The sequence below is a fragment of the Spea bombifrons genome, chromosome 7 (assembly GCF_027358695.1).
Source record: "Spea bombifrons isolate aSpeBom1 chromosome 7, aSpeBom1.2.pri, whole genome shotgun sequence".
NCBI lineage: Eukaryota > Metazoa > Chordata > Amphibia > Anura > Pelobatidae > Spea > Spea bombifrons.
In genome coordinates, this window is record NC_071093.1 from 6,599,656 (window position 1) to 6,620,583 (window position 20,928).

General features: G+C 42.7%; 1 protein-coding gene and 1 long non-coding RNA gene across 2 annotated transcripts; both read left to right on the top strand.

The window, feature by feature from the left end:
• Positions 1-13: 13 nt before the first annotated feature.
• MBD5 (methyl-CpG binding domain protein 5) lies at positions 14-18,557 on the top strand. The gene is made up of 12 exons (XM_053471564.1): positions 14-371; positions 5,300-5,395; positions 8,181-8,798; positions 9,966-10,068; positions 10,173-10,353; positions 10,907-12,988; positions 13,875-14,192; positions 14,707-14,933; positions 15,240-16,430; positions 16,923-16,996; positions 17,461-17,536; positions 18,005-18,557. The coding sequence occupies exons 3-12, from the start codon at positions 8,686-8,688 to the stop codon at positions 18,074-18,076; spliced, it is 4,437 nt and encodes a 1,478-aa protein (XP_053327539.1). The 5' UTR covers positions 14-371; positions 5,300-5,395; positions 8,181-8,685; the 3' UTR covers positions 18,077-18,557.
• Positions 18,558-18,866: 309 nt separating this feature from the next.
• Positions 18,867-20,513, top strand: LOC128501457 (uncharacterized). The gene is made up of 2 exons (XR_008355041.1): positions 18,867-19,182; positions 19,541-20,513. It is a non-coding gene; the product is annotated as an uncharacterized LOC128501457 (long non-coding RNA).
• Positions 20,514-20,928: the final 415 nt, after the last annotated feature.

Sequence of the window (20,928 nt, forward strand, 5' to 3'; positions counted from 1 at the left end):
TTTCTCCCAACAAGCCAGAGAACCAGGGGCAGCTGAGGGAGAGCCGGAGTGGGGGCGCCGCGGGGCACGATTCCCAGTGTCGGGTTGCAGGTGTTAGAGAGGCCGATCCCCGCTTCCCTCCGGCTCCCACCGTGATGCGGGGCGGACAGGCGAGGTGAGGAGGCCGGGGGGGAGGGCTAGCTCACCGGGCCTGGGCCGCACACTGAGAGGGAGAAGAGCCGCAGCCTGACACGAAGCATTAACTGCGGCCCCCCCATGAGCCTGGGACAGGCGCCCTACCCCGGCAGCTGCTATAAGACCCTCTGTGCTGCCCTCCTCGGGGGCAGGATTACAGTGCCCCTCTGCAGAGGGGGCAGATCTGCAGCCACAGGGTGAGTGGGGGGTCAGGGGAACTATCACTGGGGCAATAGGGGTGCAGAGGCCGGCATCACTGGGTTAGTGGGCTGCAGGGGCAACAATTAGTGGGTCTGGGGGGCTATCAGAGTGGGTGGGCGTATTTGCACTAATCAGTGGATGTAGGGGGCTCCAGGGCAACAGTGAGTGGGGGGTACGTGGGGAGCCATCAGGATAATTAGGATATAAATACCCCTTAGGGGTAAGTTGGGGTGTAGAGGCAACCGTTGCTGGAAGAGTTTTGGTTCAGGGGCAACTTTCAGCTGGTGAGTGAGGGTACCTGTCAGATCAGGCACATGTGAGTGACACATGTGAGTGCGGGTGGGCTGTGGGCTCGGGATCCTCCACTCGCGTGGGATGAGTGAGGACACATCACTTAATCCCAGATCCCCTCGTTATTCCGCTGGAGTGACCCTCGTTGTGTCTTCTAGCTGTGAATACTCTGTAGTGTTAGTCTCTGCGTGTAGATACTGTATGTTGTATGTTATGCGTGTTATGTTGTGGCTGGGAATCCCTGCCGCCCGTGTTTGTGACGTGTTCTTTTTTTATTAATATGTATTTTTGGTGATAATATATTTTGTCATTTGCCGGATATTTGATGATTACGTTGATTTGATCCGCTTGGTTCTGATGACGATGCGAGTTTATATTAGGAAGGACCCATAGATCTTTGTGACATTTTTTTTATACTGTTTTTTTTCGGGGGGGGGCGGTCTGGAATTTTTTTTTATTTATAAATTATTTTTTGGGGTGGGATGTATTTTTGTTGCGTGTTTTGTACAGTTTTCTGGATATAGTATTTCTGAAAAGTTTCCCTGGTTTGAAGTTTATCGCATTATCCCTGAATTACATGGCGTTTTTGGCATAAATTACCGTCGCTGTCACCTTTTTGGGGGGAATCAGGGTTTTTTGTGGCCACAATCTGTTATCAAATCAGAAATGCTCGTTTCTAATCTCATTGCAATTTGAGATAATTTTTTAAAAATCTGTCATTATAACATGTATGACGCAGCGCGTGTTTTATGTAATCTAGAATAATATGTATGACGCATTGCATGTTTCTGTCCCCGTGTTTATTACATGTATGATGCAGCACGTGTTTTTGTTCCTGTGATGTGTAGTAAACGTGATTGTGATTCTTGTTGCGTATCCCCGGAGCGTTCATCAGGCTGTAGGTGTGCAGCGATAGATTTGTCGTTATTGTATGAATGAAAAGTGCCGACCAGCCCTGCTGGTAATACTTCACTTGGTGCCTTAGATGATCTTTCTGATGTTCTTGTTGATTTGTTAATCCGGGGCGCATGTTTCAGGAGGACCCCTTCAGGCTGTTTAGTGATTGGAGAATCTTGGGCTCTATTCACTAAGCGGAGAGTCATCCGGAGAACCCGCTTCACTATATACCCCAGTGAGCTGCTGCTGCTGCTTGGAAATCTGGATGTGCCCCGTATAATGCATTATTAAAGCAGTGACATTTCTCCATCCATTGAATTATGCATTATACAGGGCCAGCGTAGCCTGCTAGCTGGAGAAGCTGTCCAGTGACTGCCCGTCATAATAAATAGGGAAGCGAAGGGTCGGTGTGAGGTCATGTGATCACATTCTCATCGGTGACTTTCTGTACACATGGCTTGGCGTGTGGATATTAACCCTTAAATATTCCCAATGTGTGAAAGAAACCGCTTCAGGAAGTACCGTATAGGAAGCGAACAGGTGCATTATGGGAATGGGAATGGAATATATGATTATTTAAATCATTCGGCTGCTGGCTACCGGTCTGTAGGGGTTCATAGGCCTTGGACACGGGCCCTGGGGAGGCATGTGTTGGGGTAACGGGGGGGGGCATAAAAACAATGGCTTGGAGTGGAGGAAGATTAAAAGACCGAGGCGTGTGACGGAGACGCTGTATCTGATCCAGCGGTTTTTAATTTATCCCCCCCCCATCTCTCACTTGATCCGCTGCTCGTTATAGAAGTCCGGTAGAGTTTGGAAAGCACAGAACGTAAGGATTCAAAGTGGGAGTGCGGTAACGGAGCCGGCAACTTAAATTACTTATATTTTTTCAATACCCCCAGCCTTGTAAAAGAAGCTTTCTGAGGGCTGCCGGCAGGGGGTCCGCTCGCCGGCGGTTGCTCATCACTTAATGCACGTGTAGTGAAGTATTTACCAAGACTGCTTGAGGGGATTGTAGCTACCCTTCCCAGCTGGAGCCAAGAGAGATGATGTCACCGCCGGCCCCTGCTCTCAGCTGATTGGCTTAGACATGAGCTGACATCATCGTGATCATGGTATTCGGGTGCATTTATGTCTTCCATACAGAGGTTATTTGTAATATAAATCCTATATAAATAGCCGTCTTGGGTGTAAGCCTTTTGGGGCCACCAGTGACATCAACGTATTCACTAAATATTTGTGGCTGTAAGTGTGGAGGAGGAATCTTCACGGCACGGAGTACCAGTGCTACATTTTTTGGATTTTTATTTTCCTTTTCCTTCTTTTTTTCGTTTAAACTCTTCAAACGATTTGGAGCTGCAGATTCGGCGGGATAACAATGCTTATTAAATCTCCGTGTTACGAAACCCATCATTTTGCTCGTAGCGGTCTATCGCCCGCCCGAGCGCGCCGTACACTGAGCTGCCGCCTTCGGTGGGCTTCCTTTAGGATAAGACGGGTTCTGGCGGGTTCTATAAAGCGCGCAGGAATTATATCTGAGTCATTCCGGCCCCCGACAACGTCTATTTTATATTTAGATGAATAAAACACGTTTTCAAGGCCTCCCGCGAACGCTTCCTTGTGGTTTGTTGAGCGCCTGACAGACAGCTCGCCTTTTAAATGTTCCCGAACCAGTAATTGCGCGCCCGATTATGGAGATATAATACAATAGAGCGCGTTTCTGTCTCTCGAGCCGTTTAACGCTTTGCAGGAGCCTGGTTATTTTTTGTGTATTCGCTTTTTTGGCTGTAACAGATCAGGTTTAATGACTTCATCCGACTAAATAAATGCAAAATGATGCCCCCCATAAAGAAACGTATGCGTTGTAGACCCCGTGGAGTACATAGTATGTGTTATTCCTCTGATCTTGACATGGGATCCGGTAAAGGCTGCGCTGTTTGATGACATCATGATCGTTTGGGGTTTCGACCCGTGTTGGGTTCCGCTGTGACGCGAGTTGATCTGTCCGGTGTCTGTGTGTCTTTCTCCGGTGCAAGGACCATGTCTACCAAATAGATGACCCAGATAAACCGGTTTGTTCCTCTACTTCGTGAGCCGTTAGGAAGGGCCGACGCTGGCAGGTTGTCTAGAATTGCAAGGGCTGAGCTGGCCCTGATTAACACAATGAGTAAAGAGGCTTGAACACAATCTCACTGATTTAACTATACATTATGCAGGGCCAGCCAAGCTCCTCCAGTAGCAGCAGCTCCTCACCAGGGTTGGCCTTCTGAATATATAGAAACACAATTCTCTGGGTGACTCTCGCTTTAGTGAATAAACCCCAAGGTCCTTCTATCCCAAAACAGCCCGAAGGGGCACTTATATGTTTGGCGGGTATAAGCGGAATGTCCCGTTCCTGCTGAAATATACACTCTGGATTAATAAATGTATATTAACGTCAGGAAGTAGAAACCACAACTCTTCTGCAAACTGTCCTGTCCGCTCGCCCTTTAGTGAAAAAACCCCAAATGAGAGAGAGAGAGAGAGAGAGCTCGGTCATTAGAAGGTGTTGTCCGTTACCTCCTCTTCCAAGCTAGCGAGCACGGATACGATAACGTCTCAACTTGTTCACCTGAATACGTTATAGGGGTATTTTGGGGTGGGAAATGGCCTAAATGATGAATTCTCGGTTCACTAAGAGGCAACTTTTCAGCAAGATTTTTTTATTATTATTATTTTTTTGGTCGTTCGGCCAGAATACAGGCTCGAGGCGGCGAGTTTTCCCAGGCAGGGATACCTGGCACATAAAAACGTTTGGTGTAAATGCGTAGATCTGGATGATGACGTATAGAACGTGCGGCTCTGCGGAGCATCTCGGGTGTAGCGGGGGTGAGCCGGTAGTTCAGGGGTTACCATGGTAAACGTACAATTTGCTTATCATTACCGTTCAATTGCACATTAGGTGTCGAGCCAAATGCACAAAATCCTGCAGCCCCGCGTCAGTCTGTCTCCGGCAGCCTCGTAGATTGATGGCGCCTTTTTATATAGAGAATATATATATAATAATAATAATAATGCATAGTGCTTGAACGTGAATTACCCTTACTGGGCTCGATTCTATCTGTGCGAGGAAGTAGAATCATAGCTTTATCACTGGGTCCAAGTTCTGTTTGTGGATAAACATATCCCATGCATGGAACATTTATTTATTTATTTATATATATATATATATATATATATATATATATATATATATATATATATATATATATATATATATATATAAAAATTAATATTTATTTTTTATTATTATTTTTTATTATTTATTTATTTTTCCCCTCATTCACACATGGGTATTGAGCTCTGTTAGATAAATCATAAATGTGTTTTTTTTTTGCTGATATTTTTCCAATATTTACATAAATGTAATGACTTCGTTTTTGTTTTTTTTATTATTATTATTAGATATTGAACACTTTTTTTTGTCATCTATACCAAATATACTTAACAGCTTTTTTTTTTCTAAAGCGTATTTTGCGGTGCTCGGCCGCGCTCATAAACAATCCAAAAAAATCTAACATCCTGGGCCTTCCTCTGAATCTTCCAAGAACTGTAAAACTGCTATTGCCGGTATCCATTCCGGGGGCCGCTGTCTCGAGGACTGGTTTCCTTCTCTCTAAACTCAATCCCGTTAAACCTTTTGCAGATTAAAGTGAGAACTCTAAAGACCTTAATATAGTTTTCATCATTTTTGCAGATGTTCATGAATAAAATCTTCCTGTGTGTTTGTGAAATAAATGTTATCGGCGCGGATGAAGAACAAGATATTTAAATTCCACTTTCATGGAAAAAGGTGAGTTAAACCCGCTTTCTTAGACTTTAATTATTTTTTTTTTTTATACATATTGGGAAATCTTCTAGTAGCATGTTTTCGGATATGCGATCCGATTGTTGCCAACCGGTGATGTACATGGTGAAATACATTAGTTCCCCCAACGCTCTGGTCTAACGAGTCACGTGAAAGCTCCTGTAATAACCGTAAAATCATCTGAAACAATCACATTATCGCGATGATGGAACACTTTTAGGTAACAGGTTTTCTTTCATTCAACGGAGCCCTTCTGAGAAGTGATTTCATTTGGACGTCGTCATACCGAGATCAATCATTTACTCCATTTTCAGTGAATGTTTCCAGGAACCGTGCAGTCATTGAAATTTGGGTCATATTCTGACGTTTAGCCACACGGAAACTGTCAGATATTGGCTATTTTTTTTTTATTCTGATGGAGCGATGATCTCGTATTCTGAATATAATTGCGGGGAATTGAGCTCCTTTGCAAATGTTACTCGGTTCTGGAAGTTGGTAGAGCTGAATCACACGCTTCGGGAAAACAAACTTGTCAATTTTTTTTCTTGATAAATGCTATTATGAGTATTCCTGAATGTACCGAGATGTCTCCTGAATTAAAAAAATAAATACTTATGGGGACAGAGCCTCCAACGTTTTCAGGTGTCCAAATAGGGATGCGTTTGTTGGAGATGTCATGGCGGTTCCCCAAGTGGCTTATGATCCCCACTGCCCATATAAACAGTATGACGCCCAAAAATCAGGACTGTTGGGAGCTATGTGCTGAGCAGCAATGATTTGAAAGGTGAGTTACTGTGTTGGTGTTTGGCATAACTAACCCCGTTTCTGAAAACTCTTCTGGCTCGTGCTTCTTGGTATGATCAGGTTAATTGTTTTTGGAGATCCTTGGTTTAAAAGGTTAACCGGTGGATTTGCTTATCGATTCTCCGTTTCGAAGCTCTCTGCCTTTTCCTCGTTTGTACGTTTGTTTTTCCTTCGCTCATTGCGGAGTATTCTTTTATTACGGATCAACCTCTGTATTTATTTCAAGGAAGGACAACATGACTGTAATTCCACACACGTGTGACGTGTACAAGGGCAAAGCTGCCGTCGGTGTGTGTATGCGTGTGTTTTCTTTCAATAGCGTGTCATCAGCTCTATTTGTGTGACCTATTTTCCTCCCAGCATAATTTCTATAGCAATAAGCAGGATATTTATAGTAAGTTCTTGAATGAAGTAAAAAATGTAACCATTTTGTGTCTAAACCTATGTATATTTGTGTGGATCTCTAGTGATACCCTCTGCAAGAATGACTTATGATTTCTGGGAATTTTTGTTTCTTTGAAAAATAAAATAAATTATTTTATTAATATATTTACAAGATAAATAAGATCATGTTCTGAAGCTTGGGTATCTTTTGAAGAATACATTTAAAAATACCTAAATATATAATTTCTAGATTGTAAACTCATTTGAGCAGCAACCTCGGATTGTTATGTTTCATACTCATGTCATGTTTACCCATTGTACAGCACTGCAGGATATGGTGGAGCTATATTATATAAATAAAATGTATGTATGTATCCCTTTAATTTCTCCTCCCCCCTCCTCCAAAGACTAAATCTGTGTTAAATTCTAATTTGAGCAGCAGAATCTAGCACATGAATTATTAAATTTGTTTACAAACCTTGTATCCTAATAAAAAAAAAAAAGGGCAGAATATAAGACAACGCTACCGGGGGGGGGGGGACTAAATAACTCCTTTTGCTTTGGGTGCCGTCATGTTCTCACTCACGCTCGCTCTCAATGTCTCCCTACCTTCTCCGCCGACCGTGTCCCTGTCTTCTTTTCCGCAGCTCCACTTCTTCGCTCTTCTGTCCTCTCTATTTGTCCGCTTCTCTCCGTTATCCAGGTACTTCCGCGAAAGGGGTGGGCCTACGCGCTCTACCTCGCCTCCTATTGGAGGAACGGGGGAGAGGCTGTCCCCGTGGTGCGCACCGTGGCTCCTCCTTTTTAATGGAAGTACTCCAAGGGTACAAAACATTTCAGGAGGATTCACGGAGGAAGAGAAGCCTTTCCGCTCCTCTCTTTCCACGCAAATCCCTCTGCAATATTCGGATCCGTAGCAGCCGCTGCGATTAATCATTTACTATCCTATTCCTCGTGCGTTTGTGAAAAATGATAATATTTACCGAGCGGGGGTTAATATTTATGCGATAACAAGCAACTGCACTTACTGTCTGGCTTTTTACATAGTGAATTATTCCCGTCTTGTAACCGCTCCTCGTGCATTTGTGCAAAAAAGAACGACCCGAGTAAATGCTGGCGGGCCCCAGATAAAGCCCCCCCCTAACGGCGAGACAGAAGGCCAACCGAAATAATCTCGTTTTTTGTGGAAAATCCAGTTTTTATCTCATTTGATCATGATGGTTGCTATTGAAGCCGTGGTGCGTTATTACAGTCTCTGAGACTGTATCCGTATGTTTCCAATTCCAGGCCCAGGAGGTCTTCTCGTTTGGCTCTAATGCGTTTCCAAAATCTGACCCTGTTTGACTAAAGGCGTCCAGACCAGGTACCCAATGAGCCGCCACTTTGTTGGGTAATGGAGGTTATATAATCATAATGACCCTCTAAACCCTTGTTTTCTAAATCTACACGTTTTCAGTACAACGTATGAGTTTATCAAAATGGGACATCCTATGTTCTTCATATGCTGAGCAGATACTCAAAGCGGTGGGGGGGGTCTTCTCATATTTAAGTATAGCATCTCATTGTTTTTCTTTATTTTCAGGGGAACGAGACTGGGAGTTGTGACATCATGAAATCTCCAGGAACCTTTTCTTCGTCTTGGATACAGATTATTAGAAGGTTACAGTAAAGCAGAAAGAATGTTGCATATAAATGGTAATCTACTTTCTGTTACTCTCACTGGGAATGGTGCCCCCCCCATTGGAGGCTGTTATGGTAAATTATAAAGCTGTTTCTCATTCAGGTGGCCGCGTATTGGTGGACTGTGCTATTCCACAGCAAAAAGGACTCATAGCTTCCTGAGCCGATTGTCGTCGTAGATCAAAGGTGTATATTTTTCATCCGTATTTCACTTGGAGACAAGAATGGATCGCGGAAAAGAAGAGAAATTCTATTGATCTGGTAACGGACTAAAGCAGTATTTCCACCAAATGCCCTTTGTACAGTTGGCAGAACCGTACCGCGTCGGTCCACTTGGAGTCATGCTTACATACGGCACGCCAGCACCCTCTTTCTGTTGATATCTCGGAAGCTTTGCAAGCAAAAAAATGAATGGAGGAAAGGCGTGTGATAGAGGAGACAACGATGGGGTCGCGGCGGCGGTGCAGGTTCCCGTTGGCTGGCAGCGGCGGGTGGATCAAAATGGCGTGCTTTACGTTAGGTAAGCGATTCCAGTAGCCGGTACATGTGAGCTTGTCTTCTACAGGTGGTGGAGCTGTCTGTCATTTAAGGTGCTGTCCCACCTGCTCGGTTAATTTTTAACATATTTGAAACAAAATGCATAATTAGAAACCACGTTCCTCGTGCCGTTGACCACCCAGTGCCATTCCCGGAAACGATTCTTTCAACAAGTTACATTTTTGCTGGGAACGCTTTATTGTCAAGTCATGCAAAAACCGGGCACCGATAGGTGGTTGCCATGGAAACTGGAAAGGCTACTGAAAAGTTTGTGTTTCTTATGTGATTACTCCTTCACAGGGTAGAACAAAATGACAGATCTGCCAAGGTTTGTTTAAAATAGAATGCAGAACAGTACCCTTAAAAAGAATCTGCAAAAACATATATTGGGCCAAAAATGTATTCTAAAATCTATTTTAAACAAAAATTTAATTTTAATTTAATTTTAGTAATGTATGTGTCCAGTGAAAATGGTTTTTGTATCTGGGGGAGAAACGATCAACAAAAATGAAAATGTTCTTGGATGGATTGAAATCTTAAGACTTTTTTTTAGAGCATTTAACACTAAAAATAGATCTTTAATCTGCCGATTCAGAGCCGTGACGCTGTCTGACCTGCACGAGAGTTGATGGGTTTTTTAGGTCTACAGCTACTCCGGGAAGTCGCTTTTGTTGTTAGGTTTCTGTTTTTAAGTTTATTTTACTTGACTTAAGCTTTTCTGCTTGTTCAGCAACCCTTAATTTTTGTTGCTTTTTCTTGTCTCGTGGAGACGTGGCGGTCTTGCTATCCTGCGGTCCCATGTAGACATCATAACAACGCAATCATCCTCGCTAAAGGATTATGGAATTCTGATGTCCCCGACAAACTTTTCTTTTTGCTATTTCTTTACACGGAGCAGAGAGATCTTTGACTCCTCATAATGTCGCAGGTACCATAAGATCAGACAGGATAAGTACATGGTGAGGAAAACCATTGCCGGCATCTTAATGGCTGCCTCAAGAAACTAACTTTACCGTTCAATGCCGTTAATATTAAGAAAGAAAAAAAAATAGTAATTGTGAGTGTAGTGTGGGGTATTCCTCACCATGTGGATTCTGGGAAGTGAAAGGTATACATACATCATTTAATATACATTTCAATTTGTTCACAGCCCCAGCGGTTCCCCCCTGTCATGCCTGGAGCAGGTCAAAGCCTACCTTCTTACAGATGGAACCTGCAAGTGTGGGTTGGAGTGTCCACTAATTCTTCCTAAGGTACTAGTTGGCCAGTTTCAGAAAGCGATCCCTTACAATAATGCTATTCAAGTGATTTCCATGGCCGCGTTTGCCTTGTTTCACCCTGTCTGAATTTGCTTTAGGTGTTTAACTTTGACCCCGGAGCTGTTGTGAAGCAGAGGACAGCAGAAGATGTTAAAGCTGATGAAGATGTAACGAAATTGTGCATCCATAAGCGGAAGATCATCGCTGTAGCTACACTTCATAAAAGCATGGAAGCACCGCACCCGTCGCTGGTCTTGACAAGTCCAGGCGGTGGAACAAGTACGTTTTTGGCATGCAGACACTCCTTTCATTGCCGGTGCCCTGGGAATCTGATGCGAACTACGTATTTTCCTTTGTTTTAATAACTCAAGCATGGCTGAGAATGGGGATTAACCATACGTAGCCCAGGCGGCACAGTAGTGTAAGTGGTGGCAGATGTTACTGGAGAGGTTCACTTTGCCGCACTTGATTTTGGTTCTTCTAAATCTTTGATGTCAGTGGTAATAGCTGCGGATGTAACCTATTGTGTTAGCTGCCCTCATAGTCCATTGATCTTGACCACACCATCTCACAAAAGTTTACAACCTTTACAAAGTATATTCTTTGATTTGAGAAAGCAACAAGTTTACGCTAAGATAATTGTTTAGCATACCATATAACTTATTTAACTTTGGCATCTTCCAGTTATGCTCCTCAAGGAGGCCATGGCCTTTTCCGTTGGATTTTGTTACCCTTATAGTTATGTTATACATACATGCGTACCTATCTGCAGATGTCTGCATACCTACGTATCTACGTATTTACATGAAGTCATTGTTTCTGTTAATTGCAGATTCTGCTCCTGTGGTGCCTACTCGTGCAGCAACTCCAAGGTCGATTAGGAATAAACTGCATGAAGGAGTTGTGAATTCCTCTCTGCCCGAATGTAAAAACCCGTATAAACTTATGGTCAAAGAGCACGTTGGAGGTCAGCCACATGAACTGCATTCTGCTTACCCAAGGTCACGATTAGGTAGCAGTGAACATGGCCAAAAGTCGCCATTCCGCGGGGGTCATGGTGGAATGCCAAGTCCAGCTTCATCGGGATCGCAGATATATGGTGATGGATCGATATCTCCACGGACAGACCCGCTGGGAAGCCCTGATGCATTTGCAAGGAACAACTTTCATCTACCGCCTAATTCTAGTCCGATTCATGCTAACCGGACTCCAATATCTCCGCAGTCCCTAATGTTGCATGGTTCACCAATGCAGTCGTCTTGCGCGATGGCTGGAAGGACTAATATCCCTTTGTCCCCCACTTTCACTAGCCCAGTATTAAAGAAGACCATGTGTAACTATTCAGCTAACATGGATATGCCACGGCCGATGTTTCATCATAAACCGACACAAGCTCACCCTCCGCCATTGCCACCGCCTCCACCGCCTTGTGCTCTTCAGAAAAAGCCATTGACGTCTTCAGAAAAAGACCCCCTTGGTATCCTCGACCCCATTCCCAGTAAGCCGGTAATCCAGAATCCTGTCATCAACGCAAACTCATTTCATTCAAATGTTCACGCTCAGGTACCTGTGATGAATGTAAACATGCCACCTGCCGTCGTTCCTTTGCCAAGCAATCTTCCTTTGCCAACTATCAAACCTGGTCATGTGAACCATAGTAATCATGTTCAAAGAATTCAACATCCGGCTTCGACTTCCCTCTCACCGTCACCGGTGACCTCCCCGGTTAATATGATGGGACCGGCTATGGGAAGGATCGAGGCGTCCCCCCAAAGATCACGCTCATCTTCCACGTCTTCGGATCATGGGAACTTTATGATGCCTCCTCTAGGAGCGCAGCCTGCGTGTGGTGGGATCAAAGTTCCGGCAAAATCACCAAGGTCCAATCTGGGCTCTCCGAGGCCATCAATGCCATCGAGTCCATCTACTAAGCCCGACGCACATCATCAGTTCAAAGACATCCACAACCCATTGGTAGCTGGAATGAACAATGTGTTAAATCCCCCAAACAGTGCTGTATTTGCCCCTTCCTCCGTTGGCAATGCCCCATTGAAGAGTCAGACAGGTCTGCTGGGAATGCCATTAAACCAGATATTGAACCAGCACAATGCTGCCTCTTTTCCAGCGAGTAGTTTACTTTCAGCAGCAGCCAAAGCACAGCTAGCAAATCAAAATAAACTCGCTGGTAACAATAGCGGTAACTCCGGACCTGTTGTCGGTTGTGGCAACGGTGATGGGACTAGCACTTTAAACCCCATGTTTCCGCCTGCTACCAATATGCTTCTGCCGACGGGAGACGGGCAAAGCGGTCGAGCCGCCCTGAGAGATAAGTTGATGTCTCAGCAAAAAGACCCCTTAAGGAAACGGAAACAGCCGGCTGCTGCGGTGTTGAATTTATTGAAACAATCGCAAGCGGACAATGCTGGAATCCAAAAGTCTGGGCCAGATCTAATGAGAAAGCAAGGGCAAAACTCATTCCCCGTGAACTCCATGTCACAGCTTCTCCAAAACATGAGTTGTCAAAACACTCATATGAACAGCAATAGTACCCCGGGTTCCGAGAACCCCAGTTTAGTCATGCCTTGTCCTCCCAATCAGCTTAATTTTCCGGAAAACAATATAAACTCCTCTGCACTTCATAGTTCGCTGGCGCACAATTTACCTCTTCGAGGTGATGGCGTTCCCTGCCAGAATCCGAACTTTGTCCACGGGGGCGCTCCCGTTCCCAACAACCACCTCCCTGGCCCAATGAATCCGGTGCCCAGCGGCGGCGCCTACGGGATGGCAAATCACACGGGTGTTGCCGTAGGGGGCTCTTTACACCTGAACCCACCCCAGCCGCGAATGCAGACGTCATCCATGCCAATGATCGCCAACAGCATTAACAGCTGCAGTCAAATGAGTTCCGATGCAGGTAGGATTTTATTCGGCATAAAGGGTTTGTGCTAGAGGGCGGTGGAGACCGAGATCCTCCGCTAAACCCCAAAAGTCACGCAATGTCAACATGGCATTGATCCCATTTTACCCGACTGTATTTTTCCTATCTTTTCTTTTGTTAGCGGTGTTTAACCTGATGGTAAATCGTGATCAGGTGACCTATTTCATCTACCAATTTAAGTTCAGGTTATGCAAGATCTGTGCCGTTCTCACAGTAGACACTCGCCTGGGTCGGTCCTTTTTATAATGTACAGTTAATGAAATATGTTATCATCGCTTATTTTCTAACTAATCCTCCTCTCAGCATCACCCTGTTCGCGTCTTTCTTTATTCCGTATATAGTTTTTTTTTATATATTTTACGAAATGAAATAGCAGCTTTCAGCAGCTACTGTGATCTGCCCTATTTTACTAGGTTTCCAACTGGTATTTATGCACAATTCTGTGTATCTTTAATTACTTTTTTTATTTCTATACTTATTTTTGTTCCTGTAAAACAAACAGTGGTTTAAAGGCCCCCTTTGTTGTCCGGTTACACAAAAAAACTACACAGGATGGATAACATCCAACATCAGTGCGTTTCTGTGTATTTTTGTCCCGATTCCAACTTTGTTAAATTTTCCTTTTTAGTCTCAAAAAAAATCTTTTCCCGGTTTTTAAAGGCACAATAGCCTTGGATTGAAGAGCGTATTTTTGGATCGGTTACGTTCTAGCCATAGATTGGCCCGTTCTTTAACATTACACGCAGACTGCATGTTTGGCTGCTTAGGTTTACATTGAATGTTCTTTTATATGAATTGTATTTTTCGTTTAAGCATAATTAAAGTCAAAATTAACGCTGTGGTAATTTTGTTGACGTTGTAGGGATTCCAGTCCCTTTGTCATCTGTCGCAATCGCTGGCGCGGGTCATCCGGCAATGACGAAGACCACATCCGTTCTTCAGGACGGTGTAATAGTCACTACTGCTTCTGGAAACCCGCCGCAAAACCAAGTCCCTATGGCCGGGGCTTACCCGTTCGCCGGCCCCGAGCACCCATCGCATTTTACACAGAACACTACGAATCTGCCCCGCTCCATGAACTCGAACCTTCTCGGTTGCATGCCCATGCCTTTACAGATGAACCAACAACATCTCCTAAATCAGAACATATTGCATATGCTACAGCCTTCGACAGCAGAAGGCAAGTCTGAGGTCAACCTCAATTATCCCTTTTTTTGTACTTTAGAATATTTCAAATTCTTTAATAACACCCGGTGTCCTTTAAGGTATTTAACGTGAATATTTTCTAAATTTCGGTCCCGATATATTTTATTATTTTTCAATCGCCCCTTCCATGATTTGTTTGGTTACAGTGAATACCTTTTATCCTACCTACATTAAGTCGTTACTCACCCTAGTTTTGTTTTTCTTTTGTTTGTTTTATTTTTAGGTAGTTTGGCAAATGGGGGGGGGGGGGTTTTAGACAGTTTGAACTATTTAAAGGCTTTGCAATTAACATCCCCAAAACCAGATGTTTATGTGTAATAAGCTGTTAAGAAGATACATTCTGTGCATCAGGTTTTATATGCAATAAGATATGTCTAGTGATTATTGTACACAACAACCCATGCAGCTGGTTCCCGTCTATAAGAGTAACAGAAGACAATAGAGTTTATAAAACGGTTTATTGACGTATCGCTCTTTGTGCGTTTCAGGCGACGTGTCTTCAATGAACAGCACCCTCAACAACCATCAGCTATCTCATCTTCAGTCGTTACTAAATAACACTCAGATGTTCCCATCAAATCAACAACAACAACAACAGCAGCAGCAGCAGCTTATTCAGGGGTACCAAAATATACAGGCAATGAAAGGGCAAACCCCTCTTCCTCAGCCATCTAACAATCTCAACCCGATGGCCTGTTTGTTCCAAAACTTCCAGGTAATTCTATAAAATGTTGCAACTGTATTTATTCTTTTTGGTAGATTTTTAATTTTTTTTTTTCTCTCATTTTCTAAAAGAATAATGGTTATTTTTTGTTGTCTTAAATTATACCCAATTGCATCCTGTGATTCTTCTTCGGTAGTTTAGCAGATAAGACCTTATTAGATAACTTGCGATGGAAGGTTTTACTGGAAATCTTAGACGTAGACTCGCGCAGTCATATCTGTAATGCCGGTGTGATACCGCTCTAGGGTGTATCGTGTCTGGAATTAGCTCTGTAAATGTAATCTGTATCTGTTGTAGATGAGAATGCAAGAGAATTCAATGTTGTCAAACAAGGAGATAAATGCTCAGATGGGAATGTCTTCATTACCGGAGAATCCAAACACAACTCTTCCTCCATTTCCAGATAAACCCTGTAACATCCAACAAAGGACTGACCCATTGCTCGGGCAACAGTTGAAAGGTAATTTACGAGATGGCGACAACTCGGTTGATGCAATTTATAAAGCTGTGGTGGACGCTGCAAGCAAAGGCATGCAAGTTGTGATCACCACGGCTGTTTCAAGTACAACGCGGATGAGTCCTATTCCAGCTCTAAGCGCCATGAGTGCCTTCACTGCATCGATTGGTGACCCGTTATATCTCTCTAGCGCCGTCAGTGCAGTAATTCATGGGAGGAACATTGGAAACTCTGACCATGAAGTCAGAGCCAGGAACCCTAGAGGGAATCGTATGAGGAAGAACTTTGATCACAAGAACATGAACGAAGGAGAAGGATTTGAGTATTTTAAGTCATCTGGATGCAATACGCCTAAAAAGCAGTGGAACGGAGGTCAAAGCCCTGGGGAAGCCAACCGGTGGAAATGCGAGGAGTTTATGGACCACACTGGGCAGATCCACCATAATCCTTGTCAACCGAGACCTGGCAACATGTCCGTATTACACCCCTACGAAGACGAGCAGTGCCAGATTTTGATGCCACCGAGACATTGTCAGAACGATAAAACGCTAGATGATAATTTCAGATTTAACCATTACAAAAGAACTATGATTAGTTTTAAGGAAAGGTTGGAGAACACTGTAGAGAGATGTGCTCACATTAATGGGAATCGAACTCCGCATCCAAGAGGGTTTGGAGATCTGCTAAGCATTCCTAAACAAGAACTACCTATAGAGGAGCAATCTCCGAGCTCTTCAAATAGTTTGGAAAGCTCTTTAGCAAGAGACTATGTCCACTACAACGGAGACTTCCATGCCAAAGGCATGAATGGCTGTGCCCCAAGTCCTTCGGACACTAAAAGTATCAGTAGTGAGGATGATCTTCGGATACCGGACTCGCCTTCTTCAAACGAGTTAATGCATTATAGACCAAGGACGTTTAATATGGGGGACTTGGTCTGGGGCCAAATCAAAGGACTAGCGTCATGGCCTGGAAAGTTAGTAAGGGAAGATCTACACAACTCATATCAACAAAGTTCAGAGGAAGGAAAGGTATGATGTGCTTTACTTGTATTATAAATACTTTAAAACATTTTTAGACATAATTTTCTGTCTCTGAAACTGATCATTGAGGCTAAGGTTGAGTATTTAGTTAACCGTGATTAGGGTAGACGGTAAGAAACTGCATGAAAGAACCTAGGTGGACCTCACAAGTGTCCTGAAGGTCAGCAGCAGTACCACACGGTGCCTTGTTGATCTTTTTCCTATGAAATTAAACATGGTTGAGGTTATCTGAAATTTAAATTTTTGACATTGAATATAAAGCATCTTTATGATGTCATATTCAAATTTTTCTCTCTTTTATGGACTCTGTGTCAGCCTGTCGGATCACATTAAGATACACAAGTGAAGAAAGCTTGTAATTATCCAATCAGTATGTCAACTCGAAACGTATCCTAGTGCAGGATGTGTTACACGTTGGGGGGGAAGCCGTGCGTTCAGATCTCATTTGTGTAACGTCACTCTCGTTGTGCTTTCATTCAGGTGGAGTCTGAGAAGCTAAAGACACTAACCGAAGGTTTGGAGGCTTACAGTCGAGCGCAGAAGAGAATTAGGAAGTAAGACTACCCATTCAGACCATAAAATATCCTTTATTTTTAAGTTTTTAGTTTCGACGGCTCTTGCTTTACGTTCAAATTTCTGATCTTTTGACTGTAACCGTCGGGAGATCTGTGTCCGATCAGCTTCCGCTCTCTAGAGAGCCGTGTATTTACAATCCCTTTAATTCATTGCCCGCATGCTAACGCGTCACATGATTTGTTTTTGTATTTTTACTTGAATATAAATGGGTTTATGGTTTCTCTTCCCGGCCAAATGGAAGAGTTGGACTTCTAGTTCCTTGGGGTTCTTTTTTAATTCACATTTTGTGTATACCTTTTTCTTTTGGGGAGTGCGGTGCTGTCCCGGCCAATTGTCATAAAATACAGCGGAAAGAATTGTAAAGACTTTACGGTGGGAACTGACAAATATTGTTTGTATGTTTTTTTAGTCGATTCTCATTGTCTCCTTTGTTTCTTGGTAGAAGCGGAACACTAAACAACCATTTAGAAGCTGCTATACACGAAGCGATGAGTGAGCTGGACAAGATGTCTGGCAATGTAAGTCCGGCAATCATCATTCTTCATGGGTAACCGGTAACTGCAACGTCTAGTTATAGTCCCATGGGGTTTTTAGTTTTTTTTGTTCTAGAATTTTGTTGTGCTTTTTTGTAATAGATATCACACACACAAATGCAGCTGAGAAGTTGTCTATCAACATTTCATCGTAATAGAAGTCTAGCTGTGTTTGGCGTAGTATCATGGTGGCCACTCAACCAGAAGCCTCATAAAGCCAACTGCCTTATTCCCATTTTTAGGGGCTTTTTGAGTAACGGGGGTGGCTTAGCTGCTGAAAGCCATGTCTCACCGATTCTATCATACATGGTCAGTCTTAGCCTGGTCCACCATATCGAGTAGCCGTGACTCCTTGGGTGGGCAGCTGGCCGTGGGTCCTGCGTGGGTTCATGGAGACGCTGGGACACCAGTCCATGTTTCCTTCCTAACTACGAACTGTATTTGTTGTTCTAGGTGCACCAGATCCCACAGAGAGACCGGCAACTGAAGCCTCCAAAGCCCAAGAGGCGAAAGATATCTAGATAACATTGAATGTCTTCACTAATGGTTAAGAACATGCACATTTATCTGTATATAGGCATTGATATTAATATATGTATATCAATATTTCTATGACGACTGATAGATATCACCACCTGGTGTATAGTGAAACAGTGGTAAATATTTTTGCATTAGGCCGGTGGGTTTAAACCCATCGAAGTCTTTGGAGAAAAAAAAACAAATAATTATCATGTGACTGAATGACAATTGTTTTTTTCTTTTTTTTCTTTTCTTTCTATGATGCTACAGTTGTGATTATAAAAAAAGAGAGAATAGTCCAAATGTTTCCGATTTTACGTTTTCGATGTGTATATAGAAAATCCAGAGTTTCTTGCTGATAAGTGAATTGTAAATATTGTACAATACGGTCGCGTACGAGCTTACTGACTGCACACTTTATCTTTTACTGTACAATAATAGTGTACAAAAAAAAACCACATTTATTTGGGTTTCTATCGAGTACACCTTCCAGTGTATAGTCGTAAATAACGATACAGCCTAACTGCTTTTTTTTCTATGATAGTGTAAAAGAAAGCTGTTTTTGTAATTAACAGCAAAAAGACAGGCATGATTATGTCGAACCGTAATTACGGCGTTTCACGTCATTCTCCTTCCCGTTTCGTTCTCCGTTTAAAATGAGCCTTGCTTGGGAAGTTTGTATGTTCATTCAGGTCCCTGCGGGAGAGCGAGACGTTGCCGGATCCGAAAGGAAAATGTGTCTGCATGTCACTTACTTATTTTTGATTGATAATTCATTATTGCAATAATTTGGGGGTTGCCCCCCCTCCCCTTTAGTTCCTGTAAGCCTTCGGACCCAGCAGGTGAGAGCCTGGATTTAAAAGTATGCCCAAAATGTAGCCAATTTTACTGATTCTAAGCCAATTTGAATGCAGGGAAACCCCCCGATTGACTCGGATAACGTTAAGGAAGTTGAGTTTGAAGTTTATTGTATCCACGGCGTGTGAGGTTTCTCAGTTCCAGGCTTTGCGGGCTTAGCGTGTTCCCAAAACAGGAGATAATAAAAACTTTCATTACAGAAGAGAAGCAGAAATAATCCTTAGAAAGAAAAAGAAAAAAAAAAAGGGGGGAACGTTGCTGCTTTTTGAACCAGTCCACTGGTTGCTATGGTGATAAGACCACTTCTCATTGTATCCGCGTGTACCCATGCTAATAATCACTAGTCTTCTGCACGGTAGGATGGTCGGCCTTCATGGAGATTCCCGTTAAAAATCTATTGCACAGGGACAGCGTTAAATTTAAAAATATTTATTTAGTTTTTTTTAAGGAGCCAGCTGGTTCCTATAAATTGGTTTTTGGGGGCTTAAAATACCGCTCTCCCCCAGCCAATGTAGAGCGTTCTGGCTGCACTTTGATTACCGCAGCTTTGCCGCAGTTTGGCAGGAGAATAGACGGGGTATATTAGTCCGGTAGAACCCAAAGTACCCCCAGCCCTGAATTAAACGCTTCCCGTTTTAAATCTTTCTCCCTGCTTTGCGTTTGAACCCACAAACCGCCTGTAATGGAGAAGTGCTCTTCTTTCCTTGTGTTAGGGCCAAAAAACCCACCCTTTCAATCGACTGACTGTCGTTTCTGTTGCTAATTTATATTTTGTTGTATTTCTACACTACTTGTGTTATCATACAAGGAAAAAAAAAAACCTAAAGCTCTGTACTCGTAATATAACTCGCCTAATGCGCATGTATGTCCAATACAAGAGCCGTCACGCAGTATTAACCCATCAGAACCCGGAGGTGGCTGGACTCACTACCAGAAGCTTAATTCTTCTTTTTTTTTTTTTATCAGTATTATGTAACATATCACAGATTTATTTTATTTAAGAAAAAAAAAAAATATTTATACTGTTAACAGATTATATATTAATGTGGCTGAAACATGCTAGTTATTTTATTAACCAAATTATTTATGTTACGTAAAGTGAAAATGTGAAACAAAAAAAAAACCACAAAAACACTAAAAAATAAATATTGAGCCTACAACATTGTAATTGCAGCAAAATATTAAATCTCCCGATCTGTATGTATATATATATATGTATTTGATAAGAGGAGGGTATATATATATATATGTATATACACGGACGTGATGTAGTTCTATCCTGACTTTCCAAACCCGGTGGATGGCGTCAAGCGGCACGGAGCTACGGTGGCCTGGAGTCGACAAACCCGTTGTCTTTGTTTCGGTTCATTTCCAAATCAAGCATGTGGACATCTCAACACGGTCTCCCCATAAAACCTTTTTGTCAAGCGATTCCCGTGTTCAGCATACACTTTTTTTCCGTGTGTGTGTGCGTGTGTTACTTTTAAACTCGTTATTAATGTTACCCATATTTCGTACTAGCCTGCTTTTTATGCTGTTTTTGTCCACAGCGATGTTATCCATAAAGATATGTATGTGAACTTGATTTCATTTTGGTTTGTTTTCATTTTTTTCTCATATTTTCCATTTCTTTTCTTTATTCATAATTTCTGGTTTTAATTTGTACCGATCAGCCATTTTTCCTTAAAGTAACCGCATTTGTCCCCCCCTTGATACTTTACATTAGTCTCTTATGTAAAGTATATGTGCGCTCCCTTGGATTATAATATCGTGTGCTCTAGGAGTAGTTTTGTTTTTCACGTCGTATCATTTTCGGGGTTTTTTTTTGTTTTTTTCCTTTAATTTTCAGAGTTTTTGGATTTATGTACGTGGTTAATGTAAATATTGTGAGAATTACAGGTCATGCCGTGTTGTGACATTTAAAAAAAAAAAATGTTGCACCTACTTTGTGATTAAAAAAAAAAACAAAAAAATGGTCACATACATGAAATTCTACCTGC